Raw genomic sequence first — 16,948 nt, forward strand, 5'->3', positions numbered from 1 at the left:
TGCTCAGAGGACCCTACTAAAACCGGGAGCGGCTAAAACTCGCCATGAATAATGCCAGTGTTGCCTGGATTTTTGCTGGACAGTCGCCCTGAATCCCTAGCAATCCCTAGGTCGGATTGTCCCTAGTTGGGGGCACGGCGTGCCGACGGGCTACCGCTCATCGCCCGCCACCCACCCTGCTTGGGGGTGCCGCCGGTGCCGCGGCGGCGGTTTGGTGCCGTGGCTTTTGTTGTAGTAAACGAGGCACGGACGGGTGCGACCGAACTGACTGGTGTGCGCGCCATGAACAACCCTGGCACATCTGCTGCGGCTTCGGTACAGAAAGGTTAGTGCCCGTTCTGTGAAAAGATTTGTTTAGTTGTGGACAAAGCATGCCAATGAAGGTGCCGCCATGTTCAAATTTTAGCTGCCCCTTTTGCGTGCAATGTTCGTGGTTATATGCTGTCCGCTTACCGTTCTTATTTGTCACATACTGCAGGGATTTGTGCCAAGGTATGCACTTACAGCACGCGCCAATTTAGCACGATTGAAGGCGAGCACTGCACTGTCTTATGATGCTGCTGACTGGCGCTTGATGCTTTGTCTTTTATCAACCAGATACTCACGGTACTCGTCAGTGATTAGCTGCTTAGGGCGACGAAGCTCATTTTATGCTTTTTTCGTTCTTGGCCCCGATTCTCCATACGCTGTTCGTTTTGATCACATCCGGGTGAAGTACTTGCCTATGATATCGCTCGAGCATCACTACGAGCACCCTCATTTCCCCTTAATTGATCTGCTTGTAGCTTGAAACTAGTGATACATATTGAGCACCAAAAGCTCGAAACTAGCACTGAACCTTTTACAGCCAAAAGCGGCAGCTATATGGATGATATTCTGCGTACCCTTGATGAAATTTTACTTAGTTTGCGTCGGGTACGACAAAAGGATAAGCTCTGTTGAGACAACAGAAATGATAACGTAAATACCGTTTAGACAACTCCATTGTAGCACGGAGACCACGTAGCGGTGCTTCGAAGTAATGAACTCGCTACTGAACTCCCCTTATGTGTGTGTGTTTTTTTTCCTGTACCTTTAGTTTCTTACACTCCTTACTAGAGCCCTGCACGGGTTGGATTTTCCAGCCCCTTCCCTGGCCCACGTTTGAAGACCATCCCGGGCCCATGGTACCAAGCCCATCGGCAATGATTACATGGCCCGGACCCGGCCTGCGCTTCCACGACAGGGCCCGTGCCAAACCTGCAAAGTAAGTCTGGGCAGACGCCTTAAAAATGTATTGCTTAACTAGCACATAACAATAAATCAAGATGAGAGACAAACCTTGCAAAATATTCTTGGTAGAGAAGGGCACAGTTAAAGCACCTACAGAAGCAAAGGCTCGGTGAAGAATATTTTGAGAAGACATTTTATGTAAAGCTATCTAGCACAATGTACATTTAAAAGGTATGGATTACGGGCATTTTAACTATGACCCCTTATAAGCAATTGGCTCTTGGTGCAAGTTCTTTGCTTAATCACCTACAAAAAGACTGCCCCCTGGCAACTTTGCCCCAGGAACATGAGTGGGCTAGGGCAGAAAAAACCAAAATTTACATATTCATTGAAGAAATCACAGCCACATTGCCACATCTCTGTGGAGACGAAAAGCGGTAGTGTCTGTTCATTGTGCATGTATATGTTATTGGATATGTAAAGATTCCTACAGCATTTATTGTAGCGTAGAGACATTTTTTGGAGGGGGGGGGGGGGGGGGGGGGGGCAAAGCAGACAGAATTTTTATAAACAGATGGCTGCCTGCCGAGCAGTCAATTGAAGGTCCTTGTCCATGGGCTGTTATGAGGCTTCAAATGTCCAGCCGTTGGCAGTAACACAAAGGTTAGAAGCTACCCTCTTGCTCACTGATTGCTGAGAAATCCTAAGCTGGTGGCGTTGAGTACTTCAGTAGGCACGTGCTTATGCAAACGGGCTGTGTCATGCATGACAGGTTACAGCACTTCATAACACCTCCATTGTAGTACAGTTCGCTATCGAGTTTTGAGCCATTCCTTTTTAACTTTTTTCACTTGTGTTATTGAATGTAGCCCGGCATGTTCGTACTAAATTACTTGGACAAAGTACCGAGTGGCACTGATTAAACTCTGTTTACAAATGAGCTTTCTCTCATTCTCTGTCAACATATGTACTAGTAGTGGTTCATTCATAAACCACTGGAATGATTTCAGTGCTCGAATTCCATCTCCAAAAGAAGCCATACACAGCTTTACCCAGCCTGGCCTGGTTCCGCCACTGCAAGCTTCAAGCCCAGGCCTGCATGTCAAGCCCGAGCCAGGTCCAGACCAATAAAAATGGCAATTTTCCAGCCCGGCCCAGGTTTTCGGGCTGCCCGAATTCATGCTCTGCTCCATACACTGTTGAAATTATTTGCCGAGAATAAGTTCTCAGCAGGCAGTACTTTGGTAATCTTTGTTAGGGAGAAATTACATGCCATAATTTTTTTGCCCTAGAAACTTGGGCGATATCTGGCTTACACGACTACCTCAAAAATATCACCCAGATGTGTCCCTTGCCTGCAGTCGCTTGCTGTACAAACAGCATTGCAATTTATTTGCTGACACTATGGCGCATGTAGTGCGAAACAAAAGCAGGTCATTATTTGCTAAAAGATGATTGTGAAAGTATGAAAAATTTCAGTCACTGCTATTTTCATGGGAAAATGTCGCATGGCCTTGTATAGCCAATTAGGGCCAATTGATGAGAAATTTTTGCTCAAGATTTCTGCCAGCAGAGTAGGCACTGCTGTCATTTCTAATAGCTATTTCGTTCATTCATTTGCAGCGGCACCAACATGTTCTGTTGTCTGTGTTTTGTGCACCCATATTCTGTTCGTTGCTTTAAAACATTTCTGGGTAAGTGCAGTCGAGACCGCGAGCATAGTGTTGGGCGAATTCACCAGGCGGCATGACAAAAGGAGGCAGTGTGGTGTAGAGGAATCCACTTGTGCCAAAGACAGAGACTGCAACCATGCCAGACAGGTTGCCAAGACATCGAACGAGAAGCCAGACTAGCCTATTGCCAAGAAGCTTACCAAATGCGGAATCAAGCCAAGACTGAAGCGGCAGCTACAAATGCGGCACCGGCCGATGGCTAATGCTCTTGACTTGGTTCAAAGAGAGCTGAACCTCTACAATTTTTAATATTTCATAACAAAGGCTTCAAGGATTTGCCTCAAGTGATTCCAGGTAGCCCTGCATGCACAAACCTTTGTCACGGATACACCTGCAAGAAACAAATAGTGGCGCGTAATTGCTCCAAGCAATGTTCTCTTTGTTTTCCTTTTTAACTTGATACCATAAAAAGCACCCTGTGTGGCAGCACCTGCTGACTTGGTCATGTCATGTGGCCTTGTGATGTCACGCAACCTGACGGACAGTCATTGCAGTGCTGCGTCACCTTCCTGCCACTTGCCAGATACATGCCCTAATTTTTCATGGATGCCAGATTTTCTGCAGTATGGGACCCATGACAATATTTTTTGTTGCCAGAATCTAATAGTGCAGTGTTTCGTGACTTTTTTGTCGCTTGTCCGGCAGCAAGACACATTTATTGCTGAGATATTTCGATTTGAAGTTGAAGAGGTCTGCTTTCCTTCCAAGGGATTTAGACTTGCGAAAATGACGCAAACGGTGGTGTAAACATAGACTCCGTGATTCTTGATGCATAGCGAGCAGTGCAATCTAGCAGCAGCTGAAATTAAAGCTACAGTTCGCCAAAGCCGTCTATTTGTTTGCACCAGGCATAGATCCTGAGCTTGACTGCAAAGTTCTCGCAGTGAATCTTGACCTTGGCACCCACAGAGCATGCGGTGCTTTTTAGAGTTGAGGTCACTTGACTAACAGGATAGAATGTACGAGCGCTGACGTGGCGGCAAAGTTTGTAGCTAGCGAAGCTATGGATGCGGCCACTGACATTGCCGAGCTACCATCACGAGTGACGAGTAAAGACTGCTACAGATGGTCTTTTTTGAATAGCAGCAAAGGGTGAACAATGCATTGTGGCAGAAAGTTAAAAGAAAAAAGGGGTACACAGGGCCTGTTTTGTTCAATTTATTTCGTTTCCTTCACTATTGTATTTCTTAATATGAACCAACTGAGCTCCCTTTCGTTCAATGCTTCCTTGGGTGTCTACACCTTATGTGGTGTACTCTAGCGTCGCTGCCCTGCAGATGGCAAGCTGATGTGCCAGTAAGGTCTGTGCATGCACGCTGGGACAGCAGACAATAGAGAAATAGAGATATTACGAGATATTTTGGCAAAATCCTATGCTTATCATAGATATGAGACATCGGTGACACTATTAACAGCCAGCAAAAGCATTCAGCACACTTGGGATGCAATTGTTTAGGGGTTAGTGAAAAATATGTAAAAAATGCAAGTGCACTACACAAGTAATGTAATGCGAGAGGTCTCAGCTGTTCGTGTGGCGCAATGGCTAAGACATTCAGTTAAAACTCCAAAGGACTTAGGATTAAATCCCTTTCGAGGCTGTTTTCTTTTCTTTTTTTTTTTTTTTAAGCACCCATGCCATTTTAAATCTTACTTTTTCCAGCCTTTCTTTTCTTTCCCAGCTCCACTCGGGTCTGTGGAGGTTTATTCTGCCCAGTAAGTTATAACTTAATCCTGTGTGCATTTCATACCAGATTTTTCAATAGAGAAGCGCTTACTGAGGCATGAACTTCATCAGAGGAAAACTCTGCTGCTCCGCACTTGTAAACCAAAGCATGTATATCAAAAATGAAACCATGTGGTGATGCCAAATGCATAGCTGTGACTTCAAAGAACCAAAACATACCAAAACGAAACTGACTGCCTGTGGCACTGCCAAGCGCAAATTTATTTTTGGCTTCCAATATTTAGCCTGTCTTTTTGCCATTTTTGAAACAAAAGTTAACAATTCAAATATGCAACCATAATACATGTTAGGCAGCCTCCGGGATCCCTTGCATGTCATTGTGCATGCATTTGCAATTTCTGCACTGCCTGCATTTCTGTTCTCTTTTTTCTACCTTATAAGAGTTTTGTTTTCAGTGAAAGTGGTGTTTTTGTGATTAGGAGCCAGTATACCATCGCTGCAAGCCTACTTTTTCTTTCAGTGTTCCTTTAGCACTACTTGCAGGTCTACTGCATGTCTACTGCAGGTCTTTCATACTGCACTCTGAACAATTTTTTACCCATGCTTTTCATTAAGATTTTCGAAGCATGATGGGTTGTAGCGAATAGATTTGATTGCACCTGAAAACTTCAAACACGAATTGAGAGCCTGTAATTTCTTTTTTTTTTTTTGCTCACTGCGTGTTCTTTGCGAATGATGAATTTGACCACTTGCTTCACGAGGGAAGGCTCGAGGATGTTGAAGCTACTTTGATTGCCCGTCACTAGGCACAGTTATAGCAGTCTCGTAGGTCACTGGGTGCATGAGGTATTTGAGGTTACTACTCCTTATCGCCATAGACACCAGCAGGCTCAGCATATGTATCTAGGCATGCGGCTTCTTGTTGGTTGACCCCTTATCATTTATACTGCGCAGGTTGTTGAATAATGGAAGCGTACAAGTTGACGCAGGAAATGAAACGCCATGCAGTCCTCATCGCACTGGCCGCGCGCCATAGCGACTTGGAAATTGCCAACTTTCTGAATGTAGCGAGGTCTTTTGTTAACTAGGTGCGAACAGAACTGATGTGCTGTGACGGTGACGTGGCATCTGTGGCGAAAAGGAAAAAACACAATCAGCGGTCAGACGTCGTCAGAACACCTGATTTTCTTCAGAGGCTGCAAGTCATCGTGAGTGACAACCCAGAGAAGTCAATGCGGGCCATTGCAAAGGAGCTCGATGTCGCAGAGTCAGCTGTCAGGCTTGCTGTGCACGAGGACGTGCGGTACCATTTCTGTGTCATGAGGAGGGCGCAATTCTTTTCTGGTAAAGCTCGGGAGAATTGTCTGCTCTGGTCCAAGCGCTTGCTAGGCAAGCTGAAGAGCCTGGAATGCTCTTTTTTTTTTTCTTTCGGATGAAAAGAACTTCGATCAAGACCAAAAAGCTAATTGCCATAATGAAAGATGGCTTTACGGAAGCGCTAATGAGGTGCTGACAGCATTGCACACAAAATTTGTGTGTGATGGTGTCAGCAGCCGTCAGCAACAAGGGTGATGTCAAGCTGCCACACTGTTTTGCAGAAGGACTCCGCGTTAATGCTGCCGAGTACGCAGAGGTGCTTGCCACCGTTGTGAAGCTCTGGACCGATACTGTTTCGAAAGGAAAACCTTGTGTCTTTCAGCAACATTCGGCTCTCGCCCACACCGCCCGCGTCACCCACGAGTGGCTGGCCAACAACTTCCAATAACCACATCACTCCCAACTTGTGGCCTCCTAGTTGTCCAGATTTGAATCCACTCAGCATCATTGAGAGAGAAGACAAAAGACCACATAATACAAAAAACTCTCCGCCTTGACTGGTGGCGTAAACGAGAAGATTGTTGAAGGACTCCCACCTTCTTTTCCTTCCTCTTTTCTTTTTTCTGGACTTTTGACCAATGCACAGCAGTTGGTATAGTTTTTGTTCTTTTTCTACTCCTTTATTTATTGGCCTAATGAAGAACTCTGTGATCCCTCGCTACAAAGGGGAGTGGCCGCATCAGCATCATGCAGACAAGGAGAATTTTGATGTGTGTTTTAACTCATCCTCACGATAGACAAGGCAGTGGTTACGGCGCTCGACTACTGTTCCCAAGAATGCGGGATCGTAACCGGGCTTCGGCGGCCGCTTTTCGATGGAGACGAAAGCAAGGCCGCCTGTGTTCTATGCGATGCGAAAGAACCCCAGGTGGTCAAAATTTCCGGAGTCCTCCACTACGGCATCTATCATAGCCTGAGTCGGTTTGGGATGTTAAATCCCGCAAACCAAACCAAACGACTGTAGACAAGATTTATGTGCAGTTCACGATCCCGGGCGTGGCGCAGTTGGTTAAAGCTTAGGCTGGCGATGCGAGGGATGCAGGATTTTTATTTTTCCGATGACATTAGTTTCGGTTTCAGGTGATGTAATTTGATTGAAAGCTATATTGTGACCGAACGAACGCCGACAGTATGAGCCATTAAAGCGCAGCTGCCTCACTTTTCAAGAATTCTGCGACATTCAGGAATTTGACTCTCCATAAGCTGTCGGTAATGCTTTGTGTTTGTGTTTGTGTGCTATCTTTAAAACTGATGAAGTAATCAACGATTACAATTCGAGCTTCTCCTCACAGCACTGAAGGACTGCGTAGAAGTTCGATGATGACATCAAGGACGGTAATATTTTTTTCTTTTCGTTACCTTCGCCCACATCATGCGGTCCTTTTTTTGATGCCATCAAACAATGTTTCTGGGCCTTCAATTTTGGTAGCCTTGTTTTTACTTCTTTCAACCAAGCCATTCTACACGGGAAACATACCGGTGCCGTCAATGATGTCATTATGTTCCCCCCACACGTCGCTGTGTGGTGAGGAGAAGCTCGATAGCTGAAACGCTATTTGCGCCATTGTTTGAAACGCTAGCGCGAAGATATCTTGCATGTTTAACCTGGAAGCTGTAATCATTTGATTCCTTGAAACTCATCAAAATCTACAACCAGTGCAGTTTCCCTTTAAAGGCTTTCGCCTTAATACAGCGCTCAATGTCATGCTGATGCCACATGTAACGGAAAAGGACAGCCTCAGTGTCACTGCCTACCTTCAGCGTGCAGAAGTAGCCCGACGACTCGCCCAGCTGGCATAAAAAGCCAGCAAGGCACCAATGCCTAACGTAACCTACAATGACAATGAAGATTACAAGCCAGCAGACAGACTCTAGGTTTGGATGCTGAATCACCATCGTGGATTTAATGAAAACCATAAATTTTATGCTGCTGTTTCCGCAAATCAAGTTCACTCATCTAGATGAAATGGGCTATGGAATTGTCCCCAGATGCTGCTGACAGCACCCCAGGGACGATACATGTCCAGAAATTGTATGTTGTGTGCCTATAGCCCTATTATAACTGATAGACACTGTTTATATTTTGCTTGATGTTTATTTTTGCCTAACTTTCTATTCAATGTAGAGCATTGGGCCATTGCTTCTTTGAGAGGGAAGTCATACCGCAAAGCTTTTTTTTTTTTTTTTTTTTCACGCTTTACGCTACCTGGACGCAGCTTTTACTCTTTGTTGTACAATGATGATGCACAGAGATTTACCTCGAATAATTGCCACAACACAACACTGCTTCTGCATTGTTCTTGATCATTGTACTTGGCAGGTTTACCTGTTTCCTTGTTGCCTTTAAACTGAGCACTGGGCATTCTGTTGTTCGATGACCAGTGCCTTTGTCGTGATTGGCACCTTGTTGCAACGAAATAAAAGTGAATCCAGTGTGCAGATAATGCTGTCAAACAGAGTACTGAGTTCTTTTTGGCTGATAGTAAATGATGGAAAGCCGGTCTGGACGAGTCTTCAGCTGGAGTGAAGATTGCTGGAAAATGTATCAACAACCTTAGATATGCGGATGATACCACTTTAATGGCAGAAAGTGAAGCGGAACTCAAGAGACTTCTGATGCGCGTACAAGAAGAGAGTGAGAAGTTTGGGCTTAAATTGAACATTAAAAAGACAAAGATCATGGCGTCTTGCCCTATCAAGTCCTGGAGCATCAAGGGACAAGAAGTGGAAGCTGTGACAGATTTTCTCTTCTTGGGCTCCAAGATTACCTCGGAAGGAGACTGCAGCCATGAAATTAGGAGACGCCTGCTTCTGGGAAAGAGAGCAATGGTTAGCCTTGACCGCCTAGTAAAGAGCAGAGACATTAGTCTGCCAACCAAGATCCGTATAACTCGTGCTATGGTCTTTCCAGTTGTGATGTATGGATGCGAGAGTTGGACTGTGAAAAAGGCTGACCGCCGAAGAATTGACGCGTTTGAATTGTGGTGCTGGCGAAGACTCTTGAGAGCTCCTTGGACTGCCAGAAGATCAAATCAGTCAATATTGTCGACCATAAACCCTGACTGCTCATTGGAGGGTCAAATTCTAAAGTTAAAGCTCAGCTACTTTGGTCATCTGATGAGAAGAGAGGAGTCGCTCGAGAAAGATTTGATGTTGGGAAAGGTTGAGGGTTGCCGGAGAAGGGGTAGGCAGCGAACGCGATGGTTAGATGGCATCCTCGAGGCACTGCAAATGAAGTTATGTGATGTTAGGAAGATAGTGAGAGACCGGAAAGCGTGGCGTGACATGGTCAATAGGGTCACGAAGAGTCGGACACGACTGAACGACTGAACTGAACTGAAATGATGGAATAAGAACACAAGGTTGCAAAGAGCATATGTAGGCTCTTGTAGCTTGTTAATCGGTGTGATGAACCACTAGTTTAAGAAACACTATCACCAACCAAATTATTTATTAGAACCCAACATTTCGCGACCAACTCGGTCCCTTCCTCAGGGGCGACTAAAGTTCGAGGCCCGCAGTAGCAGGCAGCGGCCTATGCTTGGCCGATCTGAAGAAGAATGGCTATACACGCGCCTTCATTCCAATGTGCTTCCCGCCGTCGAGCTAGCAAGACAAGAGGGTCGGTCAGCACGGAAACGACGAAGCGCCCTCGCATTGTGCTCCCATACGTGGCGGGCACCAGTGATGCGCTTGCACGCATCCTGCGGAAACACGTCTGTTTGTCGCACAAACCTACCTCAACAGTCTGCCGTTTTCTGCCGCTACCAAAAGACCGTATTCCCAAAGAAAAATAACCAGGCGTTATTTATAAAATCTCGTGCTCCGAGTGCTCTGCCTCGTATATCGGCGAAACAAAAAATCTGTCGGCGCATATTGCAGCACAAAAATGACGCTCGGCAATTGAACTCGAAAAGCAACCCCCCTCGCCGAGCACTGCGAATGTGCCGACCATAAAATCACCTTTGACGAGGTGAACATACTTGATGTGGAGACCAATTCTTTCAAAAGACGTTACGTCTTTTTTCGGTTCATCCGGCTGACAGCTGCAGCAGTGAACAGGAATCCGGGGACGCTACCCTGGCTCTGCTACACAATTGGACTTCGCCACGTGTGCCTGCTACTGCGGGCCTCAAACTTCAGTCGCCCCTGAGGAAGGGACCAAGTTGGTCCCGAAATGTCGGGTTCTAATAAAAATTTGGTTGGTGATGGTGTTTCTTTAACTTTTGTTTCAAGTACCCAACCAGGCGGAGTTACACCGAAGATGTTCAAGTCAATGAACCAATAGGAAAAGCTTTAGGCCTTTCCAGTGACAGGCTTTGTAAAGAACCAATGAGTGCGGAGGACAAGTCTATTTGCCATGTTTGAGCCTAGTCAGAGCCTCTATGAAGGCACACAAAGGACAACTTGATAAGAAGTTATCTAGCTCATTTTGGATATGTTGACATTCATCCAGCAGTAGTTATGGCTGACTGCATGGCTGTGTAGCCTAGCCTCCGAAATCTGCTTCCAAAAATTGATGTCAACATACGCAGTTTACTTGTGCAATCCGCTGGTGTTGGCAATACCTGTACTTTTTTTTTTTTTTTGTATTTTGTATTTTCCAGTCTACAAGAGTTCTGTTTCTAGCTGTCTTTTTTTGAGACTCACTTTTGACAACTTGGAAAATCTTTCTTTTTGCAGAGTTCAAAACCTGGAAGGACCATATGGAAATCTGTGAAGTGGCTCATTTTGTTAGTGGCAGAAATGGCTCATCTGCATACCATGCAGGTTTTTGCAAATGCACATCTGTTTGTTAGCCGACTCTGAAAAATATGAGAGCTAAGGAACCTGTTCCACGTCATGTTCAAAATAGGCTGTGCTTATATGCCTAAGCTGCTTCTGACATTGCCATGGTGCTTTTGATTTTGTATACAAATGCTATCTGAATAAAAGGTGCCTACATATTTTGTATGTTTAATGAACTCAAGCATGTGATGGCTCACATGCATGACATTGTTAATGATGGTCCCCAAGATACACAGCATTTAATTGATGCTAATTATATGGAGTTAGCTGCACGTTAACCCTGTAACTGCCAAATTAACTCCCGAAAAACATACTAACATCGCCAGGTTTAGTTGTAATGTTTTTCATACCATTCTAATTCTAAAAAGTTTCCTTTATTAGTAAAGCATGCTGTCATTTCGCCATCTTTGTTTTTTTTTTTTTTTTTTTTTTTTTTTTTTTTACCAGTGTATGCACATCGCAAACGGGGTCAGAGTAACTGTCAGGTACAAATTCTAGATTGTCAGCGAAGCTGCTGTCTGAACTACTTTACGAAAGAGCTTTTTTTTTTTTTTTTTTTTTTAGGCATCACCGCCACCGGCACTCTTTGTGTGTGGCAATATCATAAAATGACTTTTGTCATGCCAAAAATGTGTGCTAGACTGAAATGTGCATTTTTTTTTTCCATGGATAACTATGGCTCAGTAGAGTTGAAAATGCAATCAATGTATTTACCAGATCTATTCCTTTTTCATTGGCAGTGCAAGCAATGTAAGAGCAGGTTGGACAAGTGCCACTTGTCACTGGCAATACTGGCACAATTGCCAATGACAAATGAAGCTCTGAGATAAAGGACTAAGCCAGCATATGGTTTTGTGGATGCGGAAAGTTATGTGTAGTTAGTCAAGTTTGTACACAGTCGTCTGAAAGATTCTCAACATTTTTACAATGATTATTGCAGACCTGCAACGAGACACTAGAATATTCACTTTTACATAGAAAAGTGATGCTGCTTCAATAGAGGCAATATGCGAAGATGCCCGTATGATATGCAGCAGTATTAGTAGTGCACAATAAAGGTTCCCAAGAGGCTAAAATTGTGGCCCTCCAACAGCCTGGAAATAAAACCCCATATACTTTGCTGATATGCACAGAAATACTGCCTGTTGATAACTAGACATATGCTGCACCTACCTCCACCATCTGTGCTTGCCTTGGATTGCAATGCCTTATGTAACGTGCACAAAGGGATTGTACTTTATTTTGCAATTAATTTCGCATGTACATTTTGGTGAACTGTCTGCAGCCACAGGGCCTGCTTTTGAGCTGCATAGATTGTTTTCTCCTCATGGAAGTTTACAGTTGACAAGTGTTCTGTTCGGTTTATGCGGTTTAATGTCTATTGGCTATGAGGGATGCTGTAGTGGACAGCTCTAGAAAATTCTGACCACCTGGGTTTTTTATGTGCACTGACATCGCAAAGTACAAAGCCGCCTTGCATTTCGCCTCCATCAGCTGCCACCGCAGCTGAGAGTAAACCTGTATCCTTGGGATCAGCAATCAAGCTCTCTTATCACTGAGCCACCGCAGCAGGGTACAAGTGAACATGGCTGAAAACAGATCCATGGCATGAAAAGTTTTCCCAGCTGGTGTACCTGTAGGCATAAGTTCAGGTGCAGAAACATTTTCTGCAAGATTTTGCCTTGCAAACAAGCAACATTTGTGCACAACCTGCGCTGTGTGCAAGGAGGCTGCAGTGACAAAGCCGGCACCTGTTTCCAAAGCTAAGGTTAAGCTTGGCCACAAAGCTGCACATGCAAAAAATGAAATGATGCATTTTGAAAAGCCCAATGCTCAGCTTCATTCAAAGATGTGTACAAAGCCAAAATTTCTTTCGCCAAACATGAAATCCATGTTTCCTGTACAGCTGTTGTGCATAAGATGCCCATCTGAAAACCGATAATCAAAAGTTTCGCACCTTGCTTAACTGTGAGGAATCCATTTTTATTGCATGCTTCAAACTTACTCAAGTTGTTGGGCTGTTCCTAATTTGTTAGCATTGTGCAAATTATTGCAGTGCAAGTTTGCCAGCTGGCTAATGTGCATAGCCCGCAACCAAGCTTGAACAAAACTAGCCAGGGTTCTTCAATAAATTTGCATTTCGGAAACACCCTGGAGCCTGAAAGTTGCAAGGAATGGCGATTGCTAAATGGCTTTCTTCAGCTGCACAGTGCCTTCAATAAGCTCAAGCTTATGACACTATTTGGCAGTAAAGTCTTCTACTGGCCTGATTGGTGCACTATCCACAAAAAAACATTGGCACTCGTGCTGAGCAGGTCTAGAATAGGAGATGTTAAATGGTTCACAGGGCAGAGCACAAGCTGCTTTATTCTAGGTGTAGGAAATTACCAACATTACAAAATAGAGAGAGGGTACGTACACAGGACAGGAAAGGAAATGGCTGACTAAATATTCTCAGCCTGTGGAGTCATCTGTCTGACTGTTGGGTCAAATGCTATGCAACCACTACATAATTCCATTCTTAAAAGCTTGGGCTCGCCTCATGACAATGGCATTAATATTTTTCTATTTTGCTGCATTAAATAGCCGTATTGCTGACACAAGCTGCAAGTCTGTGAAGTGTTCACTAGACAAACTGCTTTCAAGCAATGTAAACCGTGAACGCCACTACTTCTACCGTTCCACTAGCACAAGCAGCAAGCATCGGTGCCGGAGAGCTTCTAGCAAAGAACACTCAGAAGCATAAAAGTCGCACAAAAAAGTGCCTCGGTAGTAGTTAAACCGCTTGCGTTTTTCATTCCATAAGGTAAATGAACATGCGGTGCCGTTTCGAATGTCATCAACAGAGCGAGGGGTGCAGACAAGAGTAGTAGCCAAAGGAGAAATAAGGAGTCTCCAACGGTGGCGAAGAAGCGGCTGCAGGAAGACTCTCCGAGACTAACCAAAAGACCTCAATAAAGTTTTTTCACTCACTCACTCACTCCCTACCGTGGTGGCATTCTATGCCATCAAGAGCAGTTCCCTCTAATACCGCGCGATGGGCCCTACGTAGCCGCAGTGCTCATCAATGTGCTGGGCGAGGAAAAAAGGTTAATAAATTATATTAAAAGCGATGGAATTCGGGCAAAAACAGCGGTAAGCAGATCAGAATAGAGTTTGGACAGCCAGAGAAAAGCCTACATTTTTTGTCCTGATTCAACCTCCTTAGTCCCGGCGTCACCCATTTCTTGGCACTTAGGTGCACACTTCTGAACCTAAGCACAAAGATATAACTTTCATAAAGCACAAAACAACCGGCGCAACAAAACGCAACATCTCGTATAGCGGGAACAATCGCGCCGTCGCGAGGACGTGCGGCGGCCCTTTGACGTCTTATGTCCTTACCTGCAAGAAAAAGCAGCACCTTGGATGCGGGACGTGTTATTTATTAGCGAGGACCGTGAAACTTTGTTATGGGTAAACATTCAGGACGAGAAATCTTTAAAGAAGACGGTCACTTATGCGTCTCAGCGCAAAACATGGAGGCAGCCATCTTGAATGTTTTGGTCTTTTTCTCTTTTTGGTGTACATACACAACAGATGGCGCGAGACGCTACAAAAACGATAATGATGATAATGGCCGCGAATTTTGAAAATTTAATTTGCGCAGAAGGATGGCGTTTTTCGCTTAAATTAGGCGCAAATTCGACGAGTTTATACGCAGACGCCAGGCATGAAAGGGAGATTCAGTTTGGCTACGAAAAAAAATTTACGCCTTACATAGCATAAAAACAAATCCCACTAAGTCATTTTCGATTTCAATTACACTCGGAGACAACTTATGGCAGTGTGGCCAAGGCTAGGCAGAAAAGGCAAGATAGGCCAATGTTCCCTAGCCTTGGAAAAGGAGCCAACTCACCCCTAGTGACCTTACACTTTCTCTTCAATTTATCCCTTTCACCCGTCCCCTCGCCTTCCACAAGGCAAGAGTACCATGGCCTGTCCTCTTTCCTTTCCTGTCTGGCCTTGGCCACAGTGAGAGAGAAAAAAAGGGGGGGGGGGGGGGGGGGTATCCCTTAGTATATACATAAAATATACTGACAATGAAACATGAACTGATCGGGCAGCGCCTAGCTTGTCTGTGCGACCCTCCATAGCAGTTGCAGATCCTGTATGGCCCGAGAACTTGTGTTCCGTCCAAAAAGCAAGGAAAGGCACAAGCTTTCTAAACTGGTTTATTTTATTTCATACATACTGCTAGCCTCCTTTTGGAGGCTGTTGCAGGTTTGGGGCATAATATAGAAACAGCAAATGACAGGAATACTGGCAATCCACACTTGTCTAATTTTTATATAATTCTATATGGCAGTGTGGAACAAGAAATGGAAAAGAAGGATATGGTACAATACAATCACACTGAAGACACATGTTTCACTATATTTGTACAAAGGTCAGGCTACACATATATAGGGTACTCAAGGAACAATTGCCAGCCATGAACTGAACCCATCTAGTGATGAGCAATTAACCACTTCATCGGCTAAACCATTCCATTCGCGGACCGCCAGGGGAAAGAAGGAGAACATGAACATATCACAGTGTGCTCGATACTCGACTAAATGCTTGGAATGACGCATTCTTTCGTTTCTCTGTGGTGACAGTTTAATAAATTTGGAAGCTGTATGCAATCAAGAACATCCACACCGTGCGTGCTGCATAGCAAACAGCCTTCGGATACTTGCCGTTGAATCAAACTATAATTGGAGTCTCTATAAAAGTCCTGACCATGAACTACAGTACTTTATGTTGCTTTTCACCTCATCTTGGTTTGCAACTTCAGGTTTAGGTTCATTGCACAGGCAAGTTGTGAGTGTAACTATAGGCAGGGGTGTTGAAAGAGGAGGAAAGGCAGGGAGGTTAACCGAAGAAGAAACCGATTTGCTACTCTGCACTGGGGGAAGGGGGTAAGTGGATATAAAAGTGATGTGTAAAAGAAAGTTACAGAAATATGAAGTCAGTACTGTCACCTCACAGCCATATCACGTCGCATCGCAGCAAAATCACAGTCTACCGATCAGGCCCGTGGTTTTCATGAAGCAGAGCAGTGCCTGGGAGGTCTTTACCGCAGACGATCGCCGCAGCCAATGGCATATAATCTTGATTTCTGTCAGCGGGTGTCCATATAGACACTCTAGTGCAGGGCAGAGAAACTGTTTTTCCGCATTGTATGTGGTCCACTCGCAAAGAATGTGGCCTATAGTCTCGTCAGACCCACAGGTTGCACATGCAGGGCTATTAGCCATATCTATCACAAACGAATGAGAATTTGTGAATGCTACACCAACCCACAGGCAGCACAGCAAAGTTGCTTCACGTCGGGGTAGGCCGTGTAGAATCCGGAGCTTCAGGTCAGGAGCAGGGGTGACGAGAGGACTGTTCTGCTTATGATATAATGACAGCACCACATTTAAGCTGCAGTGAATATGTTTTGTTAAGAATGTTGCAATAAGCGGGTACCGCACGGTTGCTGATTTATCTATACATAGGAGAGTGTCCCCCTTATATGATACAGGGAAAGAAATAAACACATAGCGATCAAAAGGATGGAGGAAGGAGAGACTGATGACAGCATGCTTTCTTGCCACTGAAAAACTGTGGAATAATAGAAATCAGGCTAGTGCCAAGAGACGGTTGGTTGGTAACTGGTTTATGGGGTTTAATGCCCCAAGCATCTCGAGTCGTATGACATCAAGAGAAGTGGTTATGGAAAAACCAAGCACATATAACAGTAGGACAAAAAAAAAGACATAACAGAACTTGCCCAGACATAACAGATAAACAAATAAACAGACAAGTGTAGCAGTATAACACCAAAGCATTGTGCCTTACAACATATTTACAAATTTGCTTCCATGTGAATGCAGGAACTTGTTATAGCCTTTTCAAGATCATGGAATCAAGCATGTTGCATGCAAGGGCAAAAGTGGCTGTAAGCGTGGGAAGGTAACACAAGCTGCTGACAAGGTCTCCTTGAAACAGTTCACAGGAATAGGGAATGTAAGGCACAATGAGCAGGTACAGGTCTGGACAGTATCAAGGAAGTGACAGTGGCTGCGCACGATTGCGTCGCATGAATGTGAAATGTGTAGCCTCTCAAATGACGTCAATGTATCCA

General features: G+C 44.6%; 1 protein-coding gene across 5 annotated transcripts; it reads left to right on the forward strand.

Moving 5' to 3' along the window:
• Positions 1 to 44: 44 nt before the first annotated feature.
• Positions 45 to 10,952, forward strand: LOC146205152 (uncharacterized). 5 transcript variants are annotated; one of them, XM_084589840.1, is made up of 3 exons: positions 45 to 325; positions 1,099 to 1,246; positions 10,690 to 10,952. In XM_084589840.1, exons 1-3 carry the CDS (start codon positions 283 to 285, stop codon positions 10,724 to 10,726), a joined length of 228 nt encoding a protein of 75 aa, XP_084445966.1. In that variant the 5' UTR covers positions 45 to 282; the 3' UTR covers positions 10,727 to 10,952. The 5 variants fall into 5 exon arrangements, 2 of the variants coding, with proteins under 2 accessions (XP_084445966.1, XP_084445965.1); XR_014704135.1 differs by having other exon boundaries at positions 82 to 325; positions 1,125 to 1,246; XM_084589839.1 differs by lacking the exon at positions 10,690 to 10,952 and adding an exon at positions 2,223 to 2,388 and having other exon boundaries at positions 118 to 325.
• The last annotated feature ends 5,996 nt before the right edge of the window (positions 10,953 to 16,948 follow it).

This window comes from Amblyomma maculatum, chromosome 1 (assembly GCF_055883805.1).
Source record: "Amblyomma maculatum isolate TAMU_Amacu chromosome 1, ASM5588380v1, whole genome shotgun sequence".
NCBI lineage: Eukaryota > Metazoa > Arthropoda > Arachnida > Ixodida > Ixodidae > Amblyomma > Amblyomma maculatum.